General features: G+C 31.8%; 2 protein-coding genes across 4 annotated transcripts in view; one reads left to right on the top strand and one right to left on the bottom strand.

Annotated features, from left to right (window-relative positions):
• Positions 1 to 24,217, top strand: part of LOC143067885 (transcription factor IIIB 90 kDa subunit-like) — a 34,416-nt gene that overhangs the window by 5,732 nt on the left and 4,467 nt on the right. For both annotated transcript variants that reach the window (XM_076241488.1, XM_076241489.1), the window contains exons 7-13: positions 10,836 to 10,985; positions 12,117 to 12,210; positions 13,696 to 13,834; positions 14,160 to 14,265; positions 17,700 to 17,912; positions 18,605 to 18,666; positions 22,595 to 22,676. In XM_076241488.1, the coding sequence (XP_076097603.1) occupies positions 10,836 to 10,985; positions 12,117 to 12,210; positions 13,696 to 13,834; positions 14,160 to 14,265; positions 17,700 to 17,912; positions 18,605 to 18,666; positions 22,595 to 22,676 (846 nt within the window). The remainder of the gene's footprint in view (positions 1 to 10,835; positions 10,986 to 12,116; positions 12,211 to 13,695; positions 13,835 to 14,159; positions 14,266 to 17,699; positions 17,913 to 18,604; positions 18,667 to 22,594; positions 22,677 to 24,217) is intronic.
• Positions 2,738 to 23,417, bottom strand: LOC143067886 (BTB/POZ domain-containing protein 6-B-like). 2 transcript variants are annotated; one of them, XM_076241491.1, is made up of 3 exons: positions 23,333 to 23,417; positions 4,526 to 4,980; positions 2,738 to 3,836 (listed from the first exon to the last, which is right to left on the bottom strand). In XM_076241491.1, exons 1-3 carry the CDS (start codon positions 23,369 to 23,371, stop codon positions 2,804 to 2,806), a joined length of 1,527 nt encoding a protein of 508 aa, XP_076097606.1. In that variant the 5' UTR covers positions 23,372 to 23,417; the 3' UTR covers positions 2,738 to 2,803. The 2 variants fall into 2 exon arrangements, with proteins under 2 accessions (XP_076097606.1, XP_076097607.1); XM_076241492.1 differs by lacking the exon at positions 23,333 to 23,417 and adding an exon at positions 6,852 to 6,977.

Here is a 24,217-nt window from a genome sequence, read left to right as displayed (position 1 = left end):
TAAAATAAGTTGTGGAAATAACTCCTGAATCAGGATAATTTAAGACTGTTCTATGTCGTCATGTCACTCATTGTGAGCACTATGAACTATTAATCTCTGAAAATGAACTAGCTGTTCCAGATTGTTCTCTCTTCATAATTTTATTGATTTATTCATGAGCACTTTGTGTCAATACCTCTACTAAACAAGAGAGAATGGAAGATAAACTTGAAACTTAGTACATATGTTCCCTATTATTTGATCTTTCTAATTTAAAATTCCAAATTTTGATCCCAATTTCACAGTCCACTAAACATAGAAAATGATAGTGCCATTTGGGCATCCATGTACTGTGGACACATTCTTGTTTGTAATGTTTTTTCTCTCTTATTATGTCAGAGTAATAAATAGGATAATTATATTTGCAAAAATTGTGCATACCTTGTACAGTTCTCATGCTCATTAAAACAGATTTTACTTGACCTTGAACTCATTTCATGGATCAGTGGCCAAGGTTAAGTTTTTCGTGGTCAAGTCCATATCTCAGATAAGCAAAAGGTCTACTATATTTGGTGTATGGAATGATTGTAAGGTGTATGTGTTCAACTGATCAATAGATTTTTTTAAAGATGATAAATTGACTATGTAGTCAGGTACTGAAGATGTATGAAAGACAGCCAGTTAATATAGATATTTACCAATTGGAAACAAAGGTGATCTGAGGGTACATTTTTGGGATACGATTGCTTTCAAGCAATCTGTAGACTTATACCAGTGGCTCAGCACAATGCCCTCACGTCAATTGTTTTATTCTAAACATTAAGGACCATCTCAGATTCTTATGATTGTCTTGGTTTAAAAGGTAAAAACAAACAAAGGGATTGAACTTAAACAACTTTCCTATAATGTTCTTTTTATAATCTTCATGTTTGATATTTCCCTCGACTTATATGCGTGTTTTTAACAACACGGAAAATCAGAATCAAGCAGTATTTATATTTAGTGTTTTTTATAAATTTAGAAACACGTCAGAGGGAATTCCCCAGTTGTGATAAAAATGGGAGAGTTCTCTGAATTCCGATAAATCTATTTCTGTCATTTAACAACTGAAGTGGACTTTTACTTATATGTCACCGTTATTAAACTGATCTTTGATATTGTATTTCTGTAAAAAAAATAGAGAAACATTTAGGTTTACTATACGTTCTTACTACAGGGTTTGTTTAGGTAATTATGCGCATGCGTATAGTTTTCTTGACTTCAAGGGGTACTAGGTTAAATGGTTGCTCTGGATTCCCCACTCGATTGATTAATTTATAACTCATGGGATCCTTTCTATGTATGTCTGCTATTGAGGTATATTGTTGTTGCATAATTTTAAATCATATGCATCATTTAAATTAAAATAAATGTCCTCATCGTTAAGGTTTATTTTCAACACCCCTTCAGGCGATATGGAGTCTTCCATATTATCGTTTCGAGTTGTCTCCCTTCTGGAAAGCACTTCCGTGGAATTCTGACATTACATTGAGAAAAATTAACTCGTTCTGCCGATAAACGTCGTATTATATATAAAAACGATCGCAATTTAAACTGAGGAATGTGTACGGAAAGGAGTCATGGTCACTGACCCAAAGGAAATTAAATATTTAAAGAGTTAGGAATGGGGTTCCTCTTGAATTAACGTAGGGAAATAGGTGGTAAGATACGAAGTGAAATACTTCTCTCACTCTGAGTCTCAGTGACTGATGTGGAAAGTAAACTTGAAATTGACAGTACAAAAATAAAACACAATAGGCCCAAGTACATTGTTCATACACTTTTAACAGGGATTGGCTATTATATAACTATTCAGATTACATAAATTATATTTTACATGTGCAGTTGAATTAGTTTTGAAAATAATATTATCCAGCTACATGTATACATGTGTCAATGAAAACAATGGCAATCGTATCCTTCAGAGCAATCCGCTCTTTGATTTCAATAGTTTTCCTATTTATTAATTAATGGAGAATATTTGTGGTCAGCAATTAAGCCAGCAGCTGCCTCTAGTTGTTTTGCCATTTATAGCAAAACATGAAATTTAACATTTTTCTATCACAGTATCAGAGGTTAAGCAGCCTGTAATTAAAACCTCCTTGGTAGTCTTGCGGTAGCATATTCACCCTGAGTACAACTGATTATAGTTACTTTTATTCAGTATAACCATTTTATGAATTAAGCTTGTGTGTCTACAAATGTGTACTTAGATGTGTCAGTGTATACATGGTATATTATGTAGTATAAATATATAATTTGAAAATTTTAAATCTTTTAGCAAAGGTGCATGTTCTGTCCAAATTTAAAAAAAAATTCTCTGTCCTAATTAAGTTCTTGTTAGAAGAGAGAAAAGGCATTTCTTTGCCTTTTATAGCTTACTATGGGGAATGAGTTTTGCTCATTATTTAAGACTGTAGTGTACAATGACCTATAGTTGTTAAATTCTGTTTCATTAGTCTCATTGATTTTCATTGTACTATTATTAATGAAAGGTACGTTTTCCATTAAATTCAAACCATTGCAAGTGATACCATCATATTTAAATATTTAAATACACATTTGGTCTTTGTAAAAGGCATACATGCACATGGTCAGCTGTGTTTTCTGATTGGAGATTTTTAAACTACTAGCAACAAACTAGGGAAAATAACAGTCAACTGTTTAGCCCAACTACCACAAGAACTTTAAATAGTTCTGCTACATTATACCAAACAGATTTTATTCTAAATATCTATTTAATATAATAAATTTTGTATCATACATGTTACATTAAATATAGTTTTTAACAATAAAATATGATTTCTGGAATTTGTCCACCCTGAACTCCAGTTCCATTTGTACTGTCTGATGAACACTGAAACTGAAAATTGACTTTCCCACATTGAACTTCAGCTAACCCCTCTTGTCCAAAATAACTTAGTTCTCCTCCATCTAAAATAGCACTTGCAGTGTAAAATATATCTGATTCAATTTGTACTGGATTGTCAAACATTACATCAAACGTATTACTAGATCCATCAGAGAAAAACTTAGTAATATTTTGACCAAGCACTATGCCGTTTTTCTTGAGTTCAATTTTCACTTGATATTCAGCTGCCCCATTACTCGATCCATACAACGCAAAACCTGCAATAAATATTCGCTGATCAACAGCAAACTGTATACTATCACATCGTCCACGATACCGCCATTGATTACTTCGATAAGCTGAAGATTGGAATCTGTGACATTTGTAAGGCTTTAAGCCAGATCGATTTCTCTTGTTGAATTTCAGTTCTGGTTTGTTCTTGGCAAGATAGTCTAGAAAAAGATTATTTGTTTCTTGTAATGTTAATACACCAGACTGTGCTGGTCCATTGGCATACTCCTCTAAGGACATTGCAGGAATACGAATTTTGAACAAAGTATCGCCTAGAACTTTCCTTTTATTTTCAGCAGTTTGTTCTAAATTTTGTCTTTTGCATTCTGCATCAGCCCAACGACAAGCTGCATTGAAGACAGATACTTCTTTAGCATTCAGAGTTTCTCTGCTTAAGACAGTATTCAATGTATTGACATCAATTTCAGTGAATCCATCAGATCTAAGTGCCTCTTCAGCTTGAGCATCAATAACTTCCCAGCATCGCTGCATCAGTTCTTGTTCTTCAAATAGTCTTCCCTGACTGAGTAAGATGCAAGCATTATGTGCACTGAGACTTGTTTCTAGATATCGAACACAAGTCCTGGCCAAATGAGGTACTATGTACTTCTTAGCTGCATACAGAGTAGCCAATACATTGTCTGGTTCCAAATGTATTTCATCACAATACAAGTACCTGAAATATAAAATATGCACTAATGTATATAAGTGTTGAACTTTCTTGACTATGGCACATGTATACTGTAAGTGTTTAATGTAAAATTTAAATTTGTGAAAAGAAGTAATTGTAAGGTCTACAGTAAGGATGATATACCAATAACATGAATAAGGCATTGAATTAAAAATCATAAATTGATAGAGGACAGACAAGACTAAACCAAAAAAGTCAAATAAACACTAAATAGAAAATTAGGAGAGCAACAGGAAACCTACTTGAACATATGCCAAATATAAGGTTAAACTACTCAAGGAGGCTTATTAAAATGTAATATATGCTGGTAAGCAGTTCCTGATCCACTAGTGCAATGTGTTGATAATTAATGACAGTAACTTGACAACGGTATATATGCCCTGTTAAGCCTATGTGCAAAAGAATATTTTCTTGAATTTAGTGTTGACTGTTTTGGACTACATATACATGTACCTGGTAAAATATATATCACTTCAAGGTTATATACGTATACACGGATAATCACCATTGTGAAATAACCATCAAAACAATTTTTTTAAATGTGAAACTTTGAATGTTGACATTTTTTTCTTCAAACAAGAATATAACATAAATGAAATAAATGAAATTGTATATATATTCTTCATTGAAGTGGAAAAGTAATCATCTTTAAGCTGGTGTATAAGTGAATTTACCTGAGTAGATTAAGGAAAGCCTGAGGTTCAACATCTGGAATTTCAATTACATGCTTTGCATCAGCAAGTCCACCAAAAAACATAGCATAAAACACTGAGCTGCCTGTTGCTAAAATGTATTTGTGTGCTGGAATTTTCTGTTGATGAGGAACAGTTCCAACTTTAAAGTAGACATCAGCCATAAGTGGATTGTTAAACATCACAGCATTTCTTTCACGAACACTAGATTGATTAGCCTGCCAGTTAAATTCCTCGCTAGCTTTAGATGTTGGTAAACACTGGGGTTGAGGTCTGGCTATTTTCCATGACGGTTCTGTTTTTCTTCTTGGATTTTGTACAGTTACTTTAGCTGTGTAATTTGGAGGAACTTCTTGGTTCACCTCATCATCAGAAAACTGTCTGTTTGAACTGATTTGTATGCAGCTTTTTGGTTCAGTTTTTAGTGGTCTATCCATCTGCAAAAAAAATATTTTATTTAGTCAAGCAAAATCTGTATAAGGATACCGGTATAACATGTTAATTATTATCAATTTATAAAATTTTGGTTATCACTGAATCATTATTTAAAAGTGAGGAGATGTGGTATAATTGCCAAAGACAGAATGAATGAGAGAATTACCCATCAAAAATCAAAAGATGAGGACACTAATAATAGTCCGCTTAGCACTGCCTTCATCAAAAAGCAAATCTTATACCATAGGGTATCATATAAAATGCCTTGTGGTCAGGTGATGAATGATGAAAAATGTGAAACTATTCAAAAGAGAAAACCAACTGCCTGATTTATTTTATACTAAACCTTAACAAAGAACCATTATGGTAGACAAAAAAACTAGCAGTGAGAGATCTAGAGATGTATATACTGTGGTCCACTAGTCATATTTCAGTATTTCCCTTTCTAACCATCTGAAATCTTTCCACAAAAGGGGGGGGGGGGGCTCAGTGCCCTCCTGAATCCACTTACATGTATCATGTAGTACTAGTACTTAGTCTGGTACAGGCACATAGAGAATGTGATGGTGTAAAACAGCTCTACATAAAAAAAAAAACTGTAGATATAAAAAAAGATATGGTACATTGTATAATTGCTAATGTGACAGCTCTACACAAGACCAACTGACACATAAATTAACAACTTGCAATCACTGCTGTCTTCAACAATGAGCAAAGCCCATAACACAGTCAGCTATATTAAAAAGGCCCAACATGACAAACATAAAACAAATCAAACAAGAAATATAACAGCCCTAATTAATGTACAAAATAAATGCACTTGGAGACTTGAGTCCCCTAGCTAGTAACCTGAAACATCCTCATTTCAAGATGTTAGAAGGGGCATTATACATGTTATATTTACCAGACAAATCTTCATAAATAGGTGTAAAAAGGAAAAAAATAGTTGCTTGCCAAGGGGTTAAAAAAGAGCAGAAGACACCAGCAAATCTGTATCTGTATCTGTACAATACTGGAAAGGAACTAAAAAATGCTGAGTAAAACTTAACCAGGAAGTGTGTGTGCGCCACTGACTAACTTGTTGCGCGAGATAACTGCCTGAAAACTTTTAACAGTTCATTGCAGTATTTGGTAATTAATTCAATCTATAATAGTTTGCGAAAAAAAAAGAATGTTTATAAACCCATTATAATTCCTAATTTTAACCAGCTTAAATCAAACTCTAAACTTAAATCTATTCTAGATCTCAATAAAGATATTTTGTCTAGTGTTGAAGACTATATAAAGCAATCTATGGAATGACGAAAATCAGGTCCACAATGGTCAAATATATACTTATAATATATAATTCATGCATAGTCTAACTCTTTAAATAAAGCTTTGAATTGAATTAACACTATATTCGATATAAGAACTGAAGATGTGGTATGAGTGCCAATGAGACAACTCTCCATCCAAGTCACAATTAGTAAAAGAAAACAATTATAGGTCAAAGTATGATCTTAAAGAGCTCACATCGATCTGAAAGCTATAAAGGGCCTCAAAAACGACCAGTGTTAAATTATTCAAACCAACACATTAATACTGCCCCTCCCCCTTTTTAATGTAGGTTCTGTACCGTACATGAATCTGGTTGTGTTATGAATTATGTTCTCGGATAAACTTTCCTTTTTTTTCCAATCGTTACTATATTTAAATTGCTTTATTTTAAGGTTGTCTTAGTCTAGTGTGTACAATTATGAGTTGCCCTACTTAAAAAAGCTTTGTTATCTTTATTTGTGTGTCGCGCACCTGTCTTCCTGTATCCGTTATTTTGCTTTTTATGCACAGAGTACACACGCGTAGCTTTTATTCAAGATTTTGAGTTGATTACCTTATTTAGTTTTGGATTTGAAACCACAAGATGATGCGTTATTGATCATGTTAATGAGATTGTCTAAATAAAGTCAGTTGTCAAAGTAGAAAACTCCCGTGGTGCTTTGCGGTATTATTGACGTTTCGGAAGTATCGTCTACAAAAGGGAAACACCCGAGAGACCCGAATATATATATTTTTTTAAAGGGAGACAATATTTTCGCGGAATTTTTCTTGTTGAGTGCCTCTTATTTTGTCATGAAATCTAGTATCCTAAAGAGTACGTTCTACAAAAGGCAAATCAAACTTATATTATTATCTTTGGTTGGTATCTTATTTATTTTATTTCTAATAAATCCTACTTTCTTCCATATAGTGCCATCAAGTTGGTGCCATGAAAAGCCATGAAAATATATATTGATATACTGATCAGTCAACATTTATATCAAATAAAAAATCAATGAACTTTAGATAATAGGGGATATTGGTAATTTGGGAATATTCCCACTGAGGGGCACCTAAAAGCTATCCTGATCACAAATGCCTGTGATTTGATAATGTAAAAAAAAAACATAATACAAAAATATTGACTTGGACAAGTACTAACAAAACTACATATAAATTGAGGTTTCATCAGCTTGAAATTGAAAAATGAAGGTACACAAACAATTAATCTTTATTAGTACATATGTCAACTTTGAAAGGAAGAAGTGGAAGATGAGTTTCATTTCCTCCTAAGATGTTTAAAGTTTAAAATTTACATAAAACATACATTGGTGATCATTGCACTTTGTAATTTGTATAGATATATATATATTGTGATAACAAAATAAAATACTATGAAATATAAAAGTATAAATTGAAATAATAATAAAAGGAGTTGAATTTATCTTTAACAATGGAATAAACTCAATGACCCAAAACCCAAGTTTGGTCACTAGATCAGTAGACTTGAAACACAAACATCTAGAGTCTAGATGAGGTGTCCTTTTTTGAAATTGAATTCTTTAATTTTTTATACGACCGCAAAAATTTTAATTTTTTGGTCGTATATTGCTATCACGTTGGCGTCGTCGTCTTCGTCCGAATACTTTTAGTTTTCGCACTCTAACCTTGGTAAAAGTGAATAGAAATCAATGAAATTTTAACACAAGGTTTATGACCACAAAAGGAAGGTTGGGATTGATTTTGGGAGTTTTGGTCCCAACATTTTAGGAATTAGGGGCCAAAAAGGGCCCAAATAAGCATTTTCTTGGTTTTCGCACTATAACTTTAGTTTAAGTGAATAGAAATCTATGAAATTTTGACACAAGGTTTATGACCTCAAAAGGACGGTTGGGATTGATTTTGGGAGTTTTGGTTCCAACAGTTTAGGAATTAAGGGCCGAAAAAGGGCCCAAATAAGCATTATTCTTGGTTTTCGCACAATAACTTTAGTATAAATAAATAGAAATCAATGAAATTTAAACACAAGGTTTATGACCACAAAAGGAAGGTTGGGATTGATTTTTGGAGTTGAGGTCACAACAGTTTATGAATTAGGGGCCAAAAAGGGGCCCAAATAAGCATTATTTTTGTTTTTTGCACCATAACTTTAGTATAAGTAAATAGAAATCAATGAAATTTAAACACAAGGTTTATGACCATAAAAGGAAGGTTGGGTTTGATTTTGGGAGTTTTTGGTCCCAACAGTTTAGTAATAAGGGGCCCAAAGGGTCCAAAATTGAACTTTGTGCAATTTCATCAAAAATTGAATAATTGGGGTTCTTTGATATGCTGAATCTAACTATGTATGTAGACTTAATTTTTGGTCCCGTTTTCAAATTGGTCTACATTAAGGTCCAAAGGGTCCAAAATTAAACTTAGTTTGATTTTAACAAAAATTGAATCCTTGGGGTTCTTTGATATGCTGAATTTAAAAATGTACTTAGATTTTTAATTATTGGCCTAGTTTTCAAGTTGGTCCAAATGGGGGTCCAAAATTAAACTTTGTTTGATTTCATCAAAAATTGAATAAATGGGTTCTTTGATATGCCAAATCTAACTGTGTATGTAGATTCTTAATTTTTGGTCCAGTTTTCAAATTGATCTACATTAAGGGCATATGATACAGTTACAGGGAAGGTAATGACGTTGCTAACGTAAAATGTTATTTTCGCGACGTCAAACTATGACATATCGGGAAAAGATGCATTTTTCGACTGATTTTTATCATTCAAACTGATTTAATTTGAAAACGAGTGCATGGACCCCTATTTTTTAAAACAGAAATTTGTTTCGTTTTGCAAGGAGATTATGTGACCCAAATTTTATAAAACTGTAAATAGCGCAATTTTTTTAATTTTGATAAACATGCAGCAAATAATGACGTTTTTTCCTCTATTCGTGAACATTTGATAAATATAGAGTTATTTCGGAATAAAAATTGCATAATTTTTAATGATGCTTATAAAATACAGAAATTACCGATTATTTAACAAAAAACAATTCGTGTTTATCTTTTAACACAAAAAAGTTGTGTCTTTCTTTCGAAAAAGAAAATACGGACACAAATCTGAATTTTGAGCAAATATACAAAATTTTGACCTCATTTTACTCAAAAAGTAGCACATGAAGGTATATTTTATTTAATCAGGTAAAAAATAGCCTATATGCAAATTTTCATCATCTTGTAAATACAGGTTCAAAACTGTATCGTATGCCCTTAAGGTCCAAAGGGTCCAAAATTATACTAAGTTTGATTTTAACAAAAATTAAATTCTTGGGCTTATTTGATATGCTTTATCTAAACATGTACTTTTATTTTTGATTATGGACCCAGTTTTCAAGTTGGTCCAAATCAGGATTCCATATCAAGTATTGTGCAATAGCAAGAAATTTTCAATTGCACAGTATTGCACAATAGCAAGAAATATCTAATTGCACAATATTGTGCAATAGCAATTAATTTTCAATTGGAGTTATCTTTCTTTGTATAGAATAGTAGTTGATAATATATGTTGGAAATTTGCCAGACATGACTATGATGTCATTTTCTATTTTTATTTGCCAATAACTTTATGTAAATAACTTCATTGGAAATTTGCCAATATAAAATGTTGCTGATGAAGCTTTTTTTCCTTATCTTATCTAAAATGTTTTTAGATAATGTATGTTGGACATTTGCCAGACATGACTATTTACATTTTGGATATTGAACCATAAAAGTTTAATATTAAATTTTAAAACTTTAAATTCTAATTTTCATTTCTTAAACCAAACTCATAATGTGACATAAACCTATGTTGTGTCAACTATTTAATCACAATCCACATTTATAGCTGTATCAAACTTAAAAGTTGTGTCCATACTTGTTCTCATTTCAGATTTCATAAATAAAAAGAAAATTTCTTCAAACATTTTTTTGACAGGATTAATATTCAACAGCATAGTGAATTGCTCAAAGGCAAAAAAAAATTTAAGTTCATTAGACCACATTCATTATGTGTCAGAAACCTATGCTGTGTCAACTATTTAATTTTAGATTTAAATAAGTTTGAAGAAGAAATCTTTAATTGATTTGTAAAATCTTGACATTTGTTTTGAGTAAAAAACCCATATAATGTCAAAATTTTGATCACAATCCAAATTCAGAGCTGTATCACGCTTAAATGTTTTGTCCATACCTGCCCCAACTGTTCAGGGATCGACCTCTGCGGTCGTATAAAGCTGTGCCCTGCGGAGCACCTGGTTAGGTCATGTTTTCTTTTCTTTATATTTTATAAATTCCTATTATTCTCTTTTCTCTATATTGTGATTTTAAGATACACAGGATATGCAGGAATACAAATATTCCATACCTTTTACTATTTCATGACAAATATAATTGAAAAAAAAATATGGGGCTCGGTGCAGTAACATTTAACTGAATTCCTCGCCTATAATATTTTGGGATATCAACTGGAATATCTCAGGTTTTCCCACTTTATTTGAATTTTGAATATCTTTTTAAACTATTTTTCAGATCCATGTTTATACATTCCAAGATTTGCTCATAAATTAGAATTGGGTGACAAAACACATGAAGTGTCTATGACAGCTATGAGATTAGTTCAGAGAATGAAAAGAGATTGGATGCACACTGGACGTAGACCATCAGGACTATGTGGAGCAGGTATTAAAATGACACATTTTATATTCTTTCTTCATAGATATAGGAAGATATGGTGCGAGTGCCAATGAAACAACTCTCCATCCAAATAACAATTTATAAAAGTAATCCATTATAGGTCAATGTAAGGCTTTAAACACGGAGCCTTGGCTCACACCGAACAATAAGCTATAAAGGGCCCCAAAATTACTAGTGTAAAACCATTCAAACGGGAAAACCAACGGTCTACCATAATCTATATAAAAAAAAACGAGAAATGAGAAACACGTATAAATTACATAAACAAACGACAACTACTGTTCATGCCTTCTTACCAGTATGATAATATTTAATAATTTCCTTGATAATGACTGATGAAAAAAATTGTATAGGAAAAATATACCATAGCATAAACTTGCCTGAAAAAAAGGTGCAAACTCCATTCATCATTAAAGAACTATCTTTATTGCAAAATAAACACTCATACCTCTCATTTTTTAATTTCAAAAATAGATCTTTGAAAATGCATCTTTTGGAATGATAATCTAACTTATTTCTGATAGCAAAAATATGAATATGAATTCAGTAAAATTAAAGATATGTGTAATAATGTGTTTATATACCTCACTTATCATTTTATATATAACATAAGTACACAATATTTTGACTATTTTTTTAAATTGCAATCGTTGAACTATTGGACTGGTCAAAAATTTCCAACAATTGGACCTGGGTTAAACTATTTGACTGCAAGCATCATTTTATTTCGCAGAATTTCCAATGCAACTTCGGGATTGGAAGATTTTGAAAATGCTGCGAGAGTAACGACGTCGCGTTTTACCTATTGTATTTAAGGTTGACTCTATGCAAGATGTAGCCTTAGCGTTTTAAAATATTTATGAAGTGAACGTTATGGTTGGGTTTCTGCTTTTTATATAACGATTGTTAATTTATCACTGCCATTTATTGTCTGTTGTCTTTTTCGATATAATAAAACACTTACTGACTGGATATTCATGGAATAGTAAGTTTATTGTCCCCTCAGATACAACTATTGCTCTCAGCTACACCTCAGGGCAATAGTTGTACCTCAGGTACAATAAACTTACTGTTCTACTCATACCCAGTCAAAAAGTATACCATGTTATATTTCAGCTTTACTAGTTGCCTCTAGAATGCATGAGTTTAGTAGATCAGTAAGGCAGATAATCAAAGTGGCTAAAGTCTGTGATACAACTATAAGGAAAAGGTACATATTATTATAAGTTTTTTTTTGTTTAAAGAACAATATCTGTTGGTATTTCCAATCTCAAACTGGTCAAAATTCATTTAGATTCAAACATTGGTTTAAAATAAGACATTATAGTTTCGATTTAGATTTTGTGTAAAATTACAAAGTAAAATGGGCAATCAAAAATCATAAGTTGAATATGCACAAACAACACCATAGCTAAAAAGAAAAACAATGAGACACAATTCACTACATAGAATAAAATTGAGAATGGAAATGGGGAATGTGCCAAAGAGACAACAACCCGACCATAGAAAAAAACGACAGCAGAAGGTCACCAACAGGTCTTCAATGTAGCGAGAAATTCCCGCACCCAGAGGCGTCCTTCAACTGGCCCCTAAACAAATATATCCTAGTTCCTGTGATAATGAACGCCATATTAATTTCCAAATTGTACACAAGAAACTAAAATTAAAATAATACAAGACTAACAAAGGCCAGAAGCTCCTGACTTAGGACAGGCGCAAAAATGCGGCGGGGTTAAACATGTTTGTGAGATCTCAACCCTCCCCCTATACCTCTAGCCAATGTAGAAAAGTAAACGCATAACAATACGCACATTAAAATTCAGTTCAAGAGAAGTCCGAGTCTGATGTCAGAAGATGTAACCAAAGAAAATAAACAAAATGACAATAATACATAAATAACAACAGACTACTAGCAGTTAACTGACATGCCAGCTCCAGACTTCAATTAAACTGACTGAAAGATTATGATTTCATCATATGAACATCAGGCACAATCCTTCCCGTTGGGGGTACTACAGTTGTTGGACAAAAGTTAGTTCCCACTCAAAAAATGTCCTATCATTTCAACTAAAATCGATAATTTTCAAAAAATTATTACCAAGTAACTATATGAGCGATTTTTATAAAACAGATACCATAAGATCCAGAAATATATGAAGTTTTATTGTTTATTTGGCCATGATATTATTCATTCGTATTTTTAATTTTTGACGAGGTGAACACAAAGAAAAATATTTCTTTAAGAGTTTGCTATGTATTCTAACCAAATAAAAATCGTAAAAAATTGCATTTGTGTTTAAATGGCAAAATAAACAATAAAACTTCAGACATTTCTGCATCTCACGATATCTATTTTATAAAAATCGGTCATAGATTTACTTTGTTATAAAAAAAAATTATAATATATATTTTAGTTGAAATGATTGGACATTTTTGAGTGGGAACTCACTTTTGTCTTACGACTGTATAGATTGAGCAATGATTTGAATATACTGTAACACACTGTTATTTATCTATACAAAGTAAATTTTTTAGGGTAAAACTTCAAAGTGACAATGTAAAATTACAATGTTTTGATAGAATGAAAAGTGATACCGGTACATTAATCTTCACTAATTTGTCGTAACTGAACCTACTTAGGCTTAAATTTGTGCTGATAATTGTCTTAAATTATGTTTATCCTGTCTTTGAAAAGGTTATCCGAGTTTAAAGCTACACCATCAAGTCAGTTGACTATAGAAGAATTCCAGACTGTCGATTTAGAGGAAGAACAAGATCCCCCAGCTTTCACTGCCAGTAAACGGAAAGCACAAGAAGCTAAATTTCATGCTCAGGTTTGGATTTATTGTTGATATTATTTGAATTCCTTGATGTGTAATACCACCATTAATTTTCTCCTATTAGTCTTTTTTAAATTTGCACTTTTCAAAAAAAATTGTGCAAAATTTATCTTTGTTTCCAATAAAGAAATACTTGACACCATGAGTAAAGTTTAGGGATTATTATTAGGAGGGAGTATTATTCTCCTATTTTGTTTTAAAGAAGATACATCACAGTATCCTTAATGGAAACTACTAGACAAAATTGTACAAATAGATCATTTTGTTATTACAGATTTTAACTGTGAGAAAAAAAGATGTTTTTATTTTTATTTTTTAGTTGGATAAATTTCCAGAGCTGGAATCAGAAGTAGAGCTTATAAAAGAACAAATAGAGAAATCCATGGTTCCTCCAAAACCTGTAGGAATATATGCAGCATATGCTAGTTAGTGTAGCTATATTATATATTCTTTATCTATATTATGATAATTCTCCAGTCAAAACATTTGAACAAAGTAGATCTAGTTTGCAGCTCAGATCATCTTTGAATGGTAAAATGATCAAATAAAATTGATGTGGAAAGATGCTTAGTTTTTGTAAAGTCACTAGTAACTAGAATCAGGAGAATAGACATACTTATTACTTCTTCATATACTGCATATGTAATGTATAGTTATAATTTCAGATGTCCAACTATTAAAGTTTGGTAGACTTGTATTTGAAACCATAAATCTCAGTTGCAATTAGTTAATGAAGCCTTTTACTCTCATGCAACTCTTGTCATCTGTAGACTTTTACATTGTCCAAATTTTAGTTTACATTTCAGAATTAGTGGTTATAAAAGTTCATAGATATCTTTAGCATGGTGTTGTATTTATATCCATGCATAAAATTTTAAAGAACAGTATGGGGTCCTGTCCCTTAGTGCAATGTAGTAATTATTTGTGGCCTTAAAAATTATTTTAATAGAATATAAGAGACATATCAACATCATTTGAGCTGGTTATATTTATATTGATTGATGTTTACTATGGATTTATTTATTTTCAATTATTTAGAGAAAATTGTATTTTTGGGATATGATTGCTTTCAAGCAATCTGTAGACTTATACCATTGACTCAGGGCTTTGCCCTCACGTCAGCTGTTTTATTCTAAACATTAAGGAACATCTCAGATTCTTATGATTGTCTTTCTTTAAAAAGTAAAAACAAACAAAAGGATTGAACTTAAACAACTTTCCTTTAATTTTCTTCTCATATCTTCATGTTTCAATATTTCCCTTGACCTATATGCGTGTTTTTAACAACACTTAAAATCAGAATTAAGCAGTATTTATATTTGATGTTTTTATAAATTTAGAAACACGTCAGTTTTGATAAAATGCGAGAGGTCTCTGAATTCCTATAAATCTATTTCTGTCATATAAGAACTGAAGTGGAGTTTTTGGGGAAGACGGTTTCAAGCCGTCAATCCCCTATGGGGTTGACCATAGTGACATTCCCTCACATCATTCATTTTGTTTTTATAGTGTGGAAAACCCCCTAACAAATCTTACTAAGATTGAAGAGAAGGAGACCCAGAAATGAATAGTTTGACTTTCAACACTTATTTACACATTTCCCTTCTGTTTCTCACGAAATTATCGTATCTTGAGCTCTCCTTTACACTGTTTATGTTTCTTTTACAATCCGGAAAAATCAGTATGACGAGATATTCTAAATATATCCAACCTACATTGTATTTTATAGTGACGTCATTCTTGGAATGCCACACTACGCAGAAGAAGGGATATCCTTCACTGGTTATTTAAATCATTCTCAGAGATCGTGCACTAATTACACATTGGTATTTGTTAAATTTAAACATAATAATGTTTGCTGTAGATGATTCAAACATCAACATGCAATACTTTAATTTGTAGGTGAACAACTTTCAAAGTAAACAAAGATCGTGGGGATACATGAGATAGGGGAGAGAAACGATTTTATTCATTTTTTTCTGTAAAAATTCTGTTTGGAGAATCTTCCTCCAATTCAGGAGCACCTCAATTGTTGAGTAATTATCCACTAAAATAAAAGTTAATGTATCTAAACACTTAAAATGTGACATTTCATTGGATTAGTAGTCTTCCATTAAAACTGAATTTTTGTGTACCAACATAATCATTGTAATGGTAAAAAAAAATGTTGCATTTTGTAGTTTAAACCTATTTATTCATGAAATTTACAAATATTTCAAATTTAGGATTTGGAAACAAGCTTCACACAGTTTACATCAATCATATTGTTTTTTATTAGTACCTGTTTCCCTGTGATGAGAGTTGTAACTGGGAACTTTATCAATGGAAAGTTAAAACTGAATAGATTTTTTAGTCCAAACTTTCTTTAAAAAAACTTAAAAATCTAAGAGTACTGTCACAAAAAATGGAAAATGGCCCTAGCCTGCACTTCAGTGGTACACAATTAAGATTCCAAAAATATTGTAGTTGTTGTGAAATGACAGAATTCCGTTGAAATTTAGATAATTAAATATCAACTTTAATCATATGTTTAGATTTAGAAGATGCAGATCTCTTCCATTGGTCCAAATTGAATCCTAAACTAAGGAAACCAAATTACATTAAACAACAATTGATTTCAATATCGTCACCCTTTCTACATGTTCTAGCTGTTCTTTTTCCCATTCTTTATATGAAGACTATCAAAAGATACCCCCCTTCCAAAAAAAATAATTAAATAGAAACAAGGGCCGTCTTTCCCCTCACAGCTATTCAGCTCTTTGATTCTTATGTCACCGTTATGAAACTGATATTTGATATTGTACTTCCATAAAGAAATGGAGAACCATCTAGGTCGTTATTAACATTTAATATACGTTCTTGCTCCAAATTACAAGTCTAGGGTTTGTTTAGGTAATTATGCGCATGCATAGAGTTTTCCTGACTTCAAGGGGTATCAGATTGAATGGTTGCTCTGGATTCCCCACTCTATTGATTAATTTGAAACTCATGGGATCCTTTCTATGTATGTCTGCTATTGAAGGTTATTGTTGTTGCATAATTTTAAATCATATGCATCATATAAATTAAAATAAATGTAGTCCACATCGTAACGGTGTAACTACAACACCCCTTCAGCCGAAATAGAGTCTTCCATATTATCGTTTTGAAAAATTAACTCGTTCTGTTGATAAACATCGTATTATATTAAAAACTATCGCAATTCAAACAGAGGAATGTGTATGGAAAGGAGTCATGCCCACTGACCCAAAGGAAATTAAATATTTAAAGAGTTAGAAATGGGGTTCCTCCTAGCATTCATGTAGAAAAATAGGTGATAAGATAGGTGATAGTACACACAAAAAAACACAATAATAATTACATTGTTCATACACTTGTATCGGGGATTGGCTATTTTTAAAGTTGAGTAACTATTCAGATGTAATTTACTTAGGTAATGTACATGTGTCAATGAAAACAATGGCAATCGTATCCCTCAGAGCAATCTGCTCTTTGATTGTAAATATTTGATTTCATGGTTAAGCATAATTTTGCATAAGACTCTTAACAGAATTTGTATCTTGTTGAGGATAGATTTATAGCTATCCTTTACCAACACTCATCACAACCAGTAATCATAAACAAAACACTTTAAATGTTATAAACAAAAAAACAAACAATACATTTAAACTTAAAGTGTTTGATGTACACGTTTCTTAAACACAGCTGCAAAATAAAAAACACCATTTGATAAAGCACTTGCAATTACTAGACACAAGCTTAATGTACCTTATCATGTGTTGATAATGAAATTATGTCTTCTTGCACTCAAATATTTGAATTGGTATTGAGTAATAAAAAAAAAAATATTCCTTTTCAGAAATGTCTTCGTCTCCCGATCCTTTAGGTGACAATGAAGAGGTGTCAAGAGTTAGTAATTTTTTAGAAGAGGAAACATTCAAAGAAGCTATTTCAGATATAGACAATAATAGTGAAACAACAACAAATCATTCTGTATCTTACTCAACTTTGCGACCAACAGCCGCTAGTTTAGGAATCAAAGAAGTTTTGTCAGAATGCTTAAAAGAATCAGGTAAAACTAAATTCATATGCTGACTGGAATCTTAATTTCATGTTATCATTTATCTTCTATATTTTTATACGACCGCAAAAAAAATTTGCGTTTGTATAATGTATTTAAATGAGTAGTTATTGTTGCCAACTTCATTAGAAATTTGAATTGAGATTTTTTTTTAATAAGGAAACAGGGGGAGGTGAAAAAAAATCTGGGAGGGGGTGGGGGTAGGGGTGTAAATTTTTTTCTCATTTCAGATTTCAGAAATTAAAAAGATATTTCCTACAAATATTTTTTAGGGGATTCAACAGCATAGTGTATTGCTCAATAGCAAAAAAAAATTAATTTTAAGTTCATTATACCACATTCATTCTGTGTCAGAAACCTATGATGTGTCAGAAACCTATTATGTGTCATCTACTTAATCACAATCCAAATTCAGAGCTGTATCAAGCTTGAATGTTGTGTCCATACTTGCCCCTGTTCAGGGTTCGACCACTGCGGTCTTATAAAGCTTGAATGTTGTGTCCATACTTGCCCCTGTTCAGGGTTAGACCACTGCGGTCGTATAAAGCTGCATCCTGCAGAGCATCTGGTTGTGAATTGGCATAATAAATATATTGAGTTAAATTTACATGGTATATCTTAATTTTTCTTCAACATATTACAATTTATTATGAGAAATTCACACAATTTGATTTTTTTTGCAGATTCTGAGCGTGACGATGGTGAATTAGATTTACATGGCATTGATGATGAAGAGCTAGATAAGGTAAAACACAATTCAGATAGACTATTAATTTAGAAAGTTTCATCAAGATTTGACCTGTTTAAGGTTTACTAAATATATATATAATTGATTTAGATTTGTGAAATGTTATATGCATTAACCCTTAGTCTGCTATTGTCGTTCCGATAAAGCAGTCCGCTACTGCTACGCACGACTATAGTCGTTTCCGTATTGTTTGTTTGCACAGTCCATAAAATGGGCGGAGTCAATATTCATGAGATTGTGGCATTGATTTGTATGGATTCTGTTTGGTTAAAAATCTGCGTTCTTTCGAGTGTCTCATGACTTTAAATCAGGTTTAAGGGATAAAACCGAAAGTGTAAATTTTTAAAAGAAAAAAGTGACAAAATGGCGGATATTTTTTGCATCAATGGCCAACACGTTCAGAAGTATTTCAATGATAACAATTTAATAGTGGCGGTCGATTTAAAGGATTTGGAAGAGAACAGAAGATATAATAGATGGAAATAGAAACATTCTAGCAAAACTGCGACGAGAAGACTTTTAAAGCGAGAACCACAGGGTTTCCCCAGACCTTGTTCTAAATGGATGACATGAAATAGGATTTGCGATATTTAACATTGCACCTTTCAAATGATCACTGACATCCATAGATCCAAACTTTAAGATTGTCAAGATTATTTATTGATGAAAACTATAACAATGAACTTGTTGTATAAATATATTTGTTCATGGAAGTAAACGTCTGCGCAGTGAAAGTTGGAGGAAAATACCAGGAAAAAGTTGCATAAAAAAGGCTGTTGGCCCGAGAAGAAACTTTTTTCTTTTGATAATCACAATGAAACTAGTTCTTAAAAAAGATTTTTATCTATATTGGTTCAATTCTGAAGTCATATACACTTTCGTAAAGTTTTTACATTGATGGATTCGTTAATAAAACATGAAAAAAGTTTACCTTTGTTTACCTCTATTTGCACCTGTACAGGTAAAAAATGACCAGAGACTCACACAAAAATAAAAATGATTAAAAAATACAGAATCTAACAATACTTTTTAGCTCACCTGGCCCAAAGGGCCAAGTGAGCTTTTCCCATCACTTGGCGTCCGTCGTCCGTCGTCCGGCGTCGTTAACTTTTACAAAAATCTTCTCCTCTGAAACTACTAGGCCAAATTACACCAAACTTGGCCAAAATCATCATTGGGGTATCTAGTTTAAAAAATGTGTCCGGTGACCCGGCCAACCATCCAAGATGGCCGCCATGGCTAAAAATAGAACATAGGGGTAAAATGCAGTTTTTGGCTTATAACTCAAAAACCAAAGCATTTAGAGCAAATCTGACAAGGGGTAAACTTGTGTAACAGGTCAAGATCTATCTGCCCTGAAATTTTCAGATAATTTGGATAACCTGTTGTTGGGTTGCTGCCCCTGAATTAGTAATTTTAAGGAAATTTTGCTGTTTTTGGTTATTATCTTGAATATTATTATAGGTAGAGATAAACTGTAAACAGCAATAATGTTCAGCAAAGTAATATTTACAAATAAGTCAATATGACCGAAATGGTCAGTTGACCCCTTTAGGAGTTATTGCCCTTTATAGTCAATTTTTAACCATTTTTCGTAAATCTTAGTAATCTTTTACAAAAATCTTCTCCTCTGAAACTACTTGGCCAAATCAATCCAAACTTGGCCACAACCATCTTTGGGGTATGTAGTTTGAAAAATGTGTCCAGTGACCCAGCCATCCAATCAAGATGGCCGCCATGGCTAAAAATAGAACCTTGGGTAAAATGCAGTTTTTGGCTTATAACTCAAAAACCAAAGCATTTAGAGTAAATCTGACAGAGGTAAATTTGTTTATCAGGTCAAGATCTACCTGCCCTGAAATTTTCAGATGAATTGGACAACCCAGTTTTGGGTTGCTGCCCCAGAATAAGTAATTTTAATGAAATTTTGCTGTTTTTGGTTATTATCTTGAATATTATTATAGATAGAGATAAACTGTAAACAGCAATAATGTTCAGCAAAAAAAGATTTACAAATAAGTCAACATGACCGAAATGGTCAGTTGACACCTTTAGGAGTTATTACCCTTAATAGTCAATTTTTAACCATTTTTTCGTAAATCTTAGTAATCTTTTACATCTTCTCCTCTGAAACTACTTGGCCAAATTACACCAAACTTGGCCAAAATCATCATTGGGGTATCTTGTTTAAAAAATGTGTCCGATGACCCGGCCAACCATCCAAGATGGCTGCCATGTCTAAAAATAGAACATAGGGGTAAAATGCAGTTTTGGGCTTATAACTCAAAAACCAAAGCATTTAGAGCAAATCTGACAAGGGGTAAAATTGTGTAACAGGTCAAGATCTATCTGCCTTGAAATTTTCAGATAAATCGGATAACCTGTTGTTGGGTTGCTGCCCCTGAATTAGTAATTTTAAGGAAATTTTGCTGTTTTTGGTTATTATCTTGAATATTGTTATAGATAGAGATAACTTGTAAACAGCAATAATGATCAGCTAAATAAGATCTAGAAATAAGTCAACATGACCAAAATCGTCAGTTGACCCATTAAGGAGTTGTTGCCCATTTTATTCAATTTTTAACAATTTTCACTAATTTTGTAAATTTTTGTAAATTTTTACAAAATATTTTTCACTGTATCTAAAGGTCCAAGTTTATTATAGATAGAGAAAATTCTAAGTACCAAGAATGTTCAGTAAAGTAAGATCTACAAACACATCACTATCAGCAAAACACAATTTTGTCATGAATCCATCTGTGTCCTTTGTTTAATATGCACATAGACCAAGGTGAGCGACACAGGCTCTTTAGAGCCTCTAGTTTATATAACTTTTATTGATGAATATTCAATATTTACAAAGATACAGCAATTGTAAGTGAACATGTTTATTTCATCAGTGATTAAAATTTTATTCAGCAATACACAAAAGTACAATAGAAATGTGCAGCAGTCTTAAGTGTTTTAAAAGTCAATGAACTGCATCTGACAATTGAAAAAAGGAATATGAAGCATTTGTAATTATAGAGTTACAATCAATATAAATTTTCAAATCATTTGTGAAGTGCATAGATATATGAAGATGTGGTATGAGTGCCAATGAAAAAACTCTCTATCCAAGTCACAATTTGTAAAAAGTAAACTATTATAGGTCTAAGTACAGACTTCAACACGGAACCTTGACTCACACCAAATAGTAAGCTATAAAGGGCCCCAAAATAACTGCAAATCCATCAGTCTAATCTATTTAAAAAACAAGAAATATATATAAAATTGAGAATGGAAACAGGGAATGTGTCAAAAGAGCAGTAAACAGCCGAAGGGCACCAATGGGTCTTTTACACGGCGAGAAAATCCCATACCCGTGGGCAGGCTTCAGCTGGCCTCGAAACAAAGTTAAAATGAACGTCATACTAAACTCCAAAACATGTAAATGAACTAAAATTAGAACTCCTACAAAACTAACAAAGACTATATATATATAGATTCTTATATTGGTATCAGTGGTTCATGGGATTTATCTAACAAGATAGTTTAACTTTCAAGATTGGATAAATCTGATAATTCATGAAGTAGAATATAAGAATATGATTCTTTAATGTATATCAGAATGCCTTTCCTTGTCTGCTTTATCTAGGGTTGTTACACAGTCCATGATGCATAATGGCAAGTAGTTCATTGACCTTTCAGATCAACTGTGATTTGTCTTTCAAAAAGGTTGATAATTCTTAGTAACCATGCTACTAATGATTTGATTCAACACTTTTCTTTTATTAATTTTCATAATGTGATTCCTCCATGATTGATGCATGGAATTTTTTGTCAATGTCCAATTACAATTTAGGTATACTCTTATTGTTGTTTTTATTATACATCTTATTGTATTGACAGTTTTACATGTCCATTTGGTTCATATCTATTTCAGTTTTTACTGTCTGATGATGAAATCAAACTGAAAACCAGTATATGGATGGCTGAAAATGCTGACTATCTAAAGGCATTGGAAGGTACATATTTTAAAAAATTGATATCAATGATATTTTTAAGATAGATTAAATTACATTGACTTACTGTTTAATTTTAGGCAAGAATTTCAGATTTAATATCACCCATTAACTCATTTATAAGGTGTTGTGTACAGGAATATATATATGTATATGATAAAGGACTAACAAACATTGATAAAAGATAAAAAAAAAAAAAAAAAAAAAAAAAAATAGAAATAAAGATTTGCCTTCTACATCAGTGATGTCTTATTCATCAATGTTACTATTCTTCTTACTAGCTAGAGAATTCTGAGTTTTAAATTCCATTAACTTATTGTTTTTTATATTCATTTAGAAAATTTTAATTACTCTGTAAACTTGGAAAAGTATATGAATTTCATAAAATTGAATTGTACATTTTTACGGTATGATCTTTAAAATGAGACGAAATTGAGAAATTATTCCATCTTTGTCATTCATAAAGATTGAATGTGAGATTTATCAAGTAAAGCACCAATTACTTTCAGATATCTAATAGATTCAATTTAGAATTGATTTAAAGATTTTTTTTTTGTATACAAAAACTAAGCATAAAATTTCAAAAAAAAACCCAGACAAATGAGAATACTATGTTCCTTTGATTACAAAAAATATATGATACTAAGTAAAAGACTTACAACTATGTCTGCCAGAAATCTGAATATTTTTTTTTCCATTCAAACACATTGACTTTTAGTTTTATGAATGAAAACATTATGAGATATATCGTTATGATTAGTGACAGTTTGTTATAATTGTTTTATAACTGTGAAATATGGCAATTAGGTAAGAATGTAACTGTTACCTACTGACATGTTTAACCTATAATCACTTAGGTGTAAATTATTCTGGCAGATGGTTATACATGATTTGTCCGATTGGTCAATCACTATTTACATTTGTAGGAGGAATAAAATTGATTAATGATAACAATGATAATAATTTTTTATGTAAAAGGGAAAACACAGATTTAAAACTACCTGTAATCTTCCCTGATGCTCTCATTTTGGCTTTCTGAAAGTGAATACAGTAGGTTCTGGATATATTGAACTTACAAGATAGCTTTCCAGGTTATGTTCTTCTCATATATTTTATGATAGTATGATACTAAACCCCTAACGGGAGGGATTGTACCTGATATTCATATGATGAAGACATAATCTTTCAATCAGTTTAATTGAGGTCTGGAGCTGGCATGTCAGTTAACTGCTAGTAGTCTGTTGTTATTTATGTATTATTGTCATTTTATTTATTTTCTTTTGTTACATCTTTTGATATCAGACTCGGACTGCTCTTGAACTGAATTTTAATGTGCGTATTGTTATTCTTTTACTTTTCTACATTGGCTAGAGGTATAGGGGGAGGGTTGAGATCTCATAAACATGTTTAACCCCGCCGCAATTTTGCGCCTGTCCCAAGTCAGGAGCCTCTGGCCTTTGTTAGTCTTGTATGATTTTAAATTTTAGTTTCTTGTGTATAATTCGGAGTTTAGTATGACGTCCATTATCACTGTACTATTATGC

The sequence above is a fragment of the Mytilus galloprovincialis genome, chromosome 3 (assembly GCF_965363235.1).
Source record: "Mytilus galloprovincialis chromosome 3, xbMytGall1.hap1.1, whole genome shotgun sequence".
NCBI lineage: Eukaryota > Metazoa > Mollusca > Bivalvia > Mytilida > Mytilidae > Mytilus > Mytilus galloprovincialis.
Note: the sequence above shows the minus strand (reverse complement) of the source record. Positions and strands in the feature narration are given on the sequence as shown.

Coding starts and splice junctions, on each gene's coding strand:
- LOC143067886 (XM_076241491.1), bottom strand. CDS start 23,371: ATGGAAAAAAAAATATTCAGATTTCTGGCAGACATAGTT. Junction 4,981..23,332: donor GATTTCTGGCAGACATAGTT/GTAAGTCTTTTA, acceptor TTTTTTTTGCAG/ATGGATAGACCACTAAAAAC. Junction 3,837..4,525: donor GCTTTCCTTAATCTACTCAG/GTAAATTCACTT, acceptor TTTATATTTCAG/GTACTTGTATTGTGATGAAA.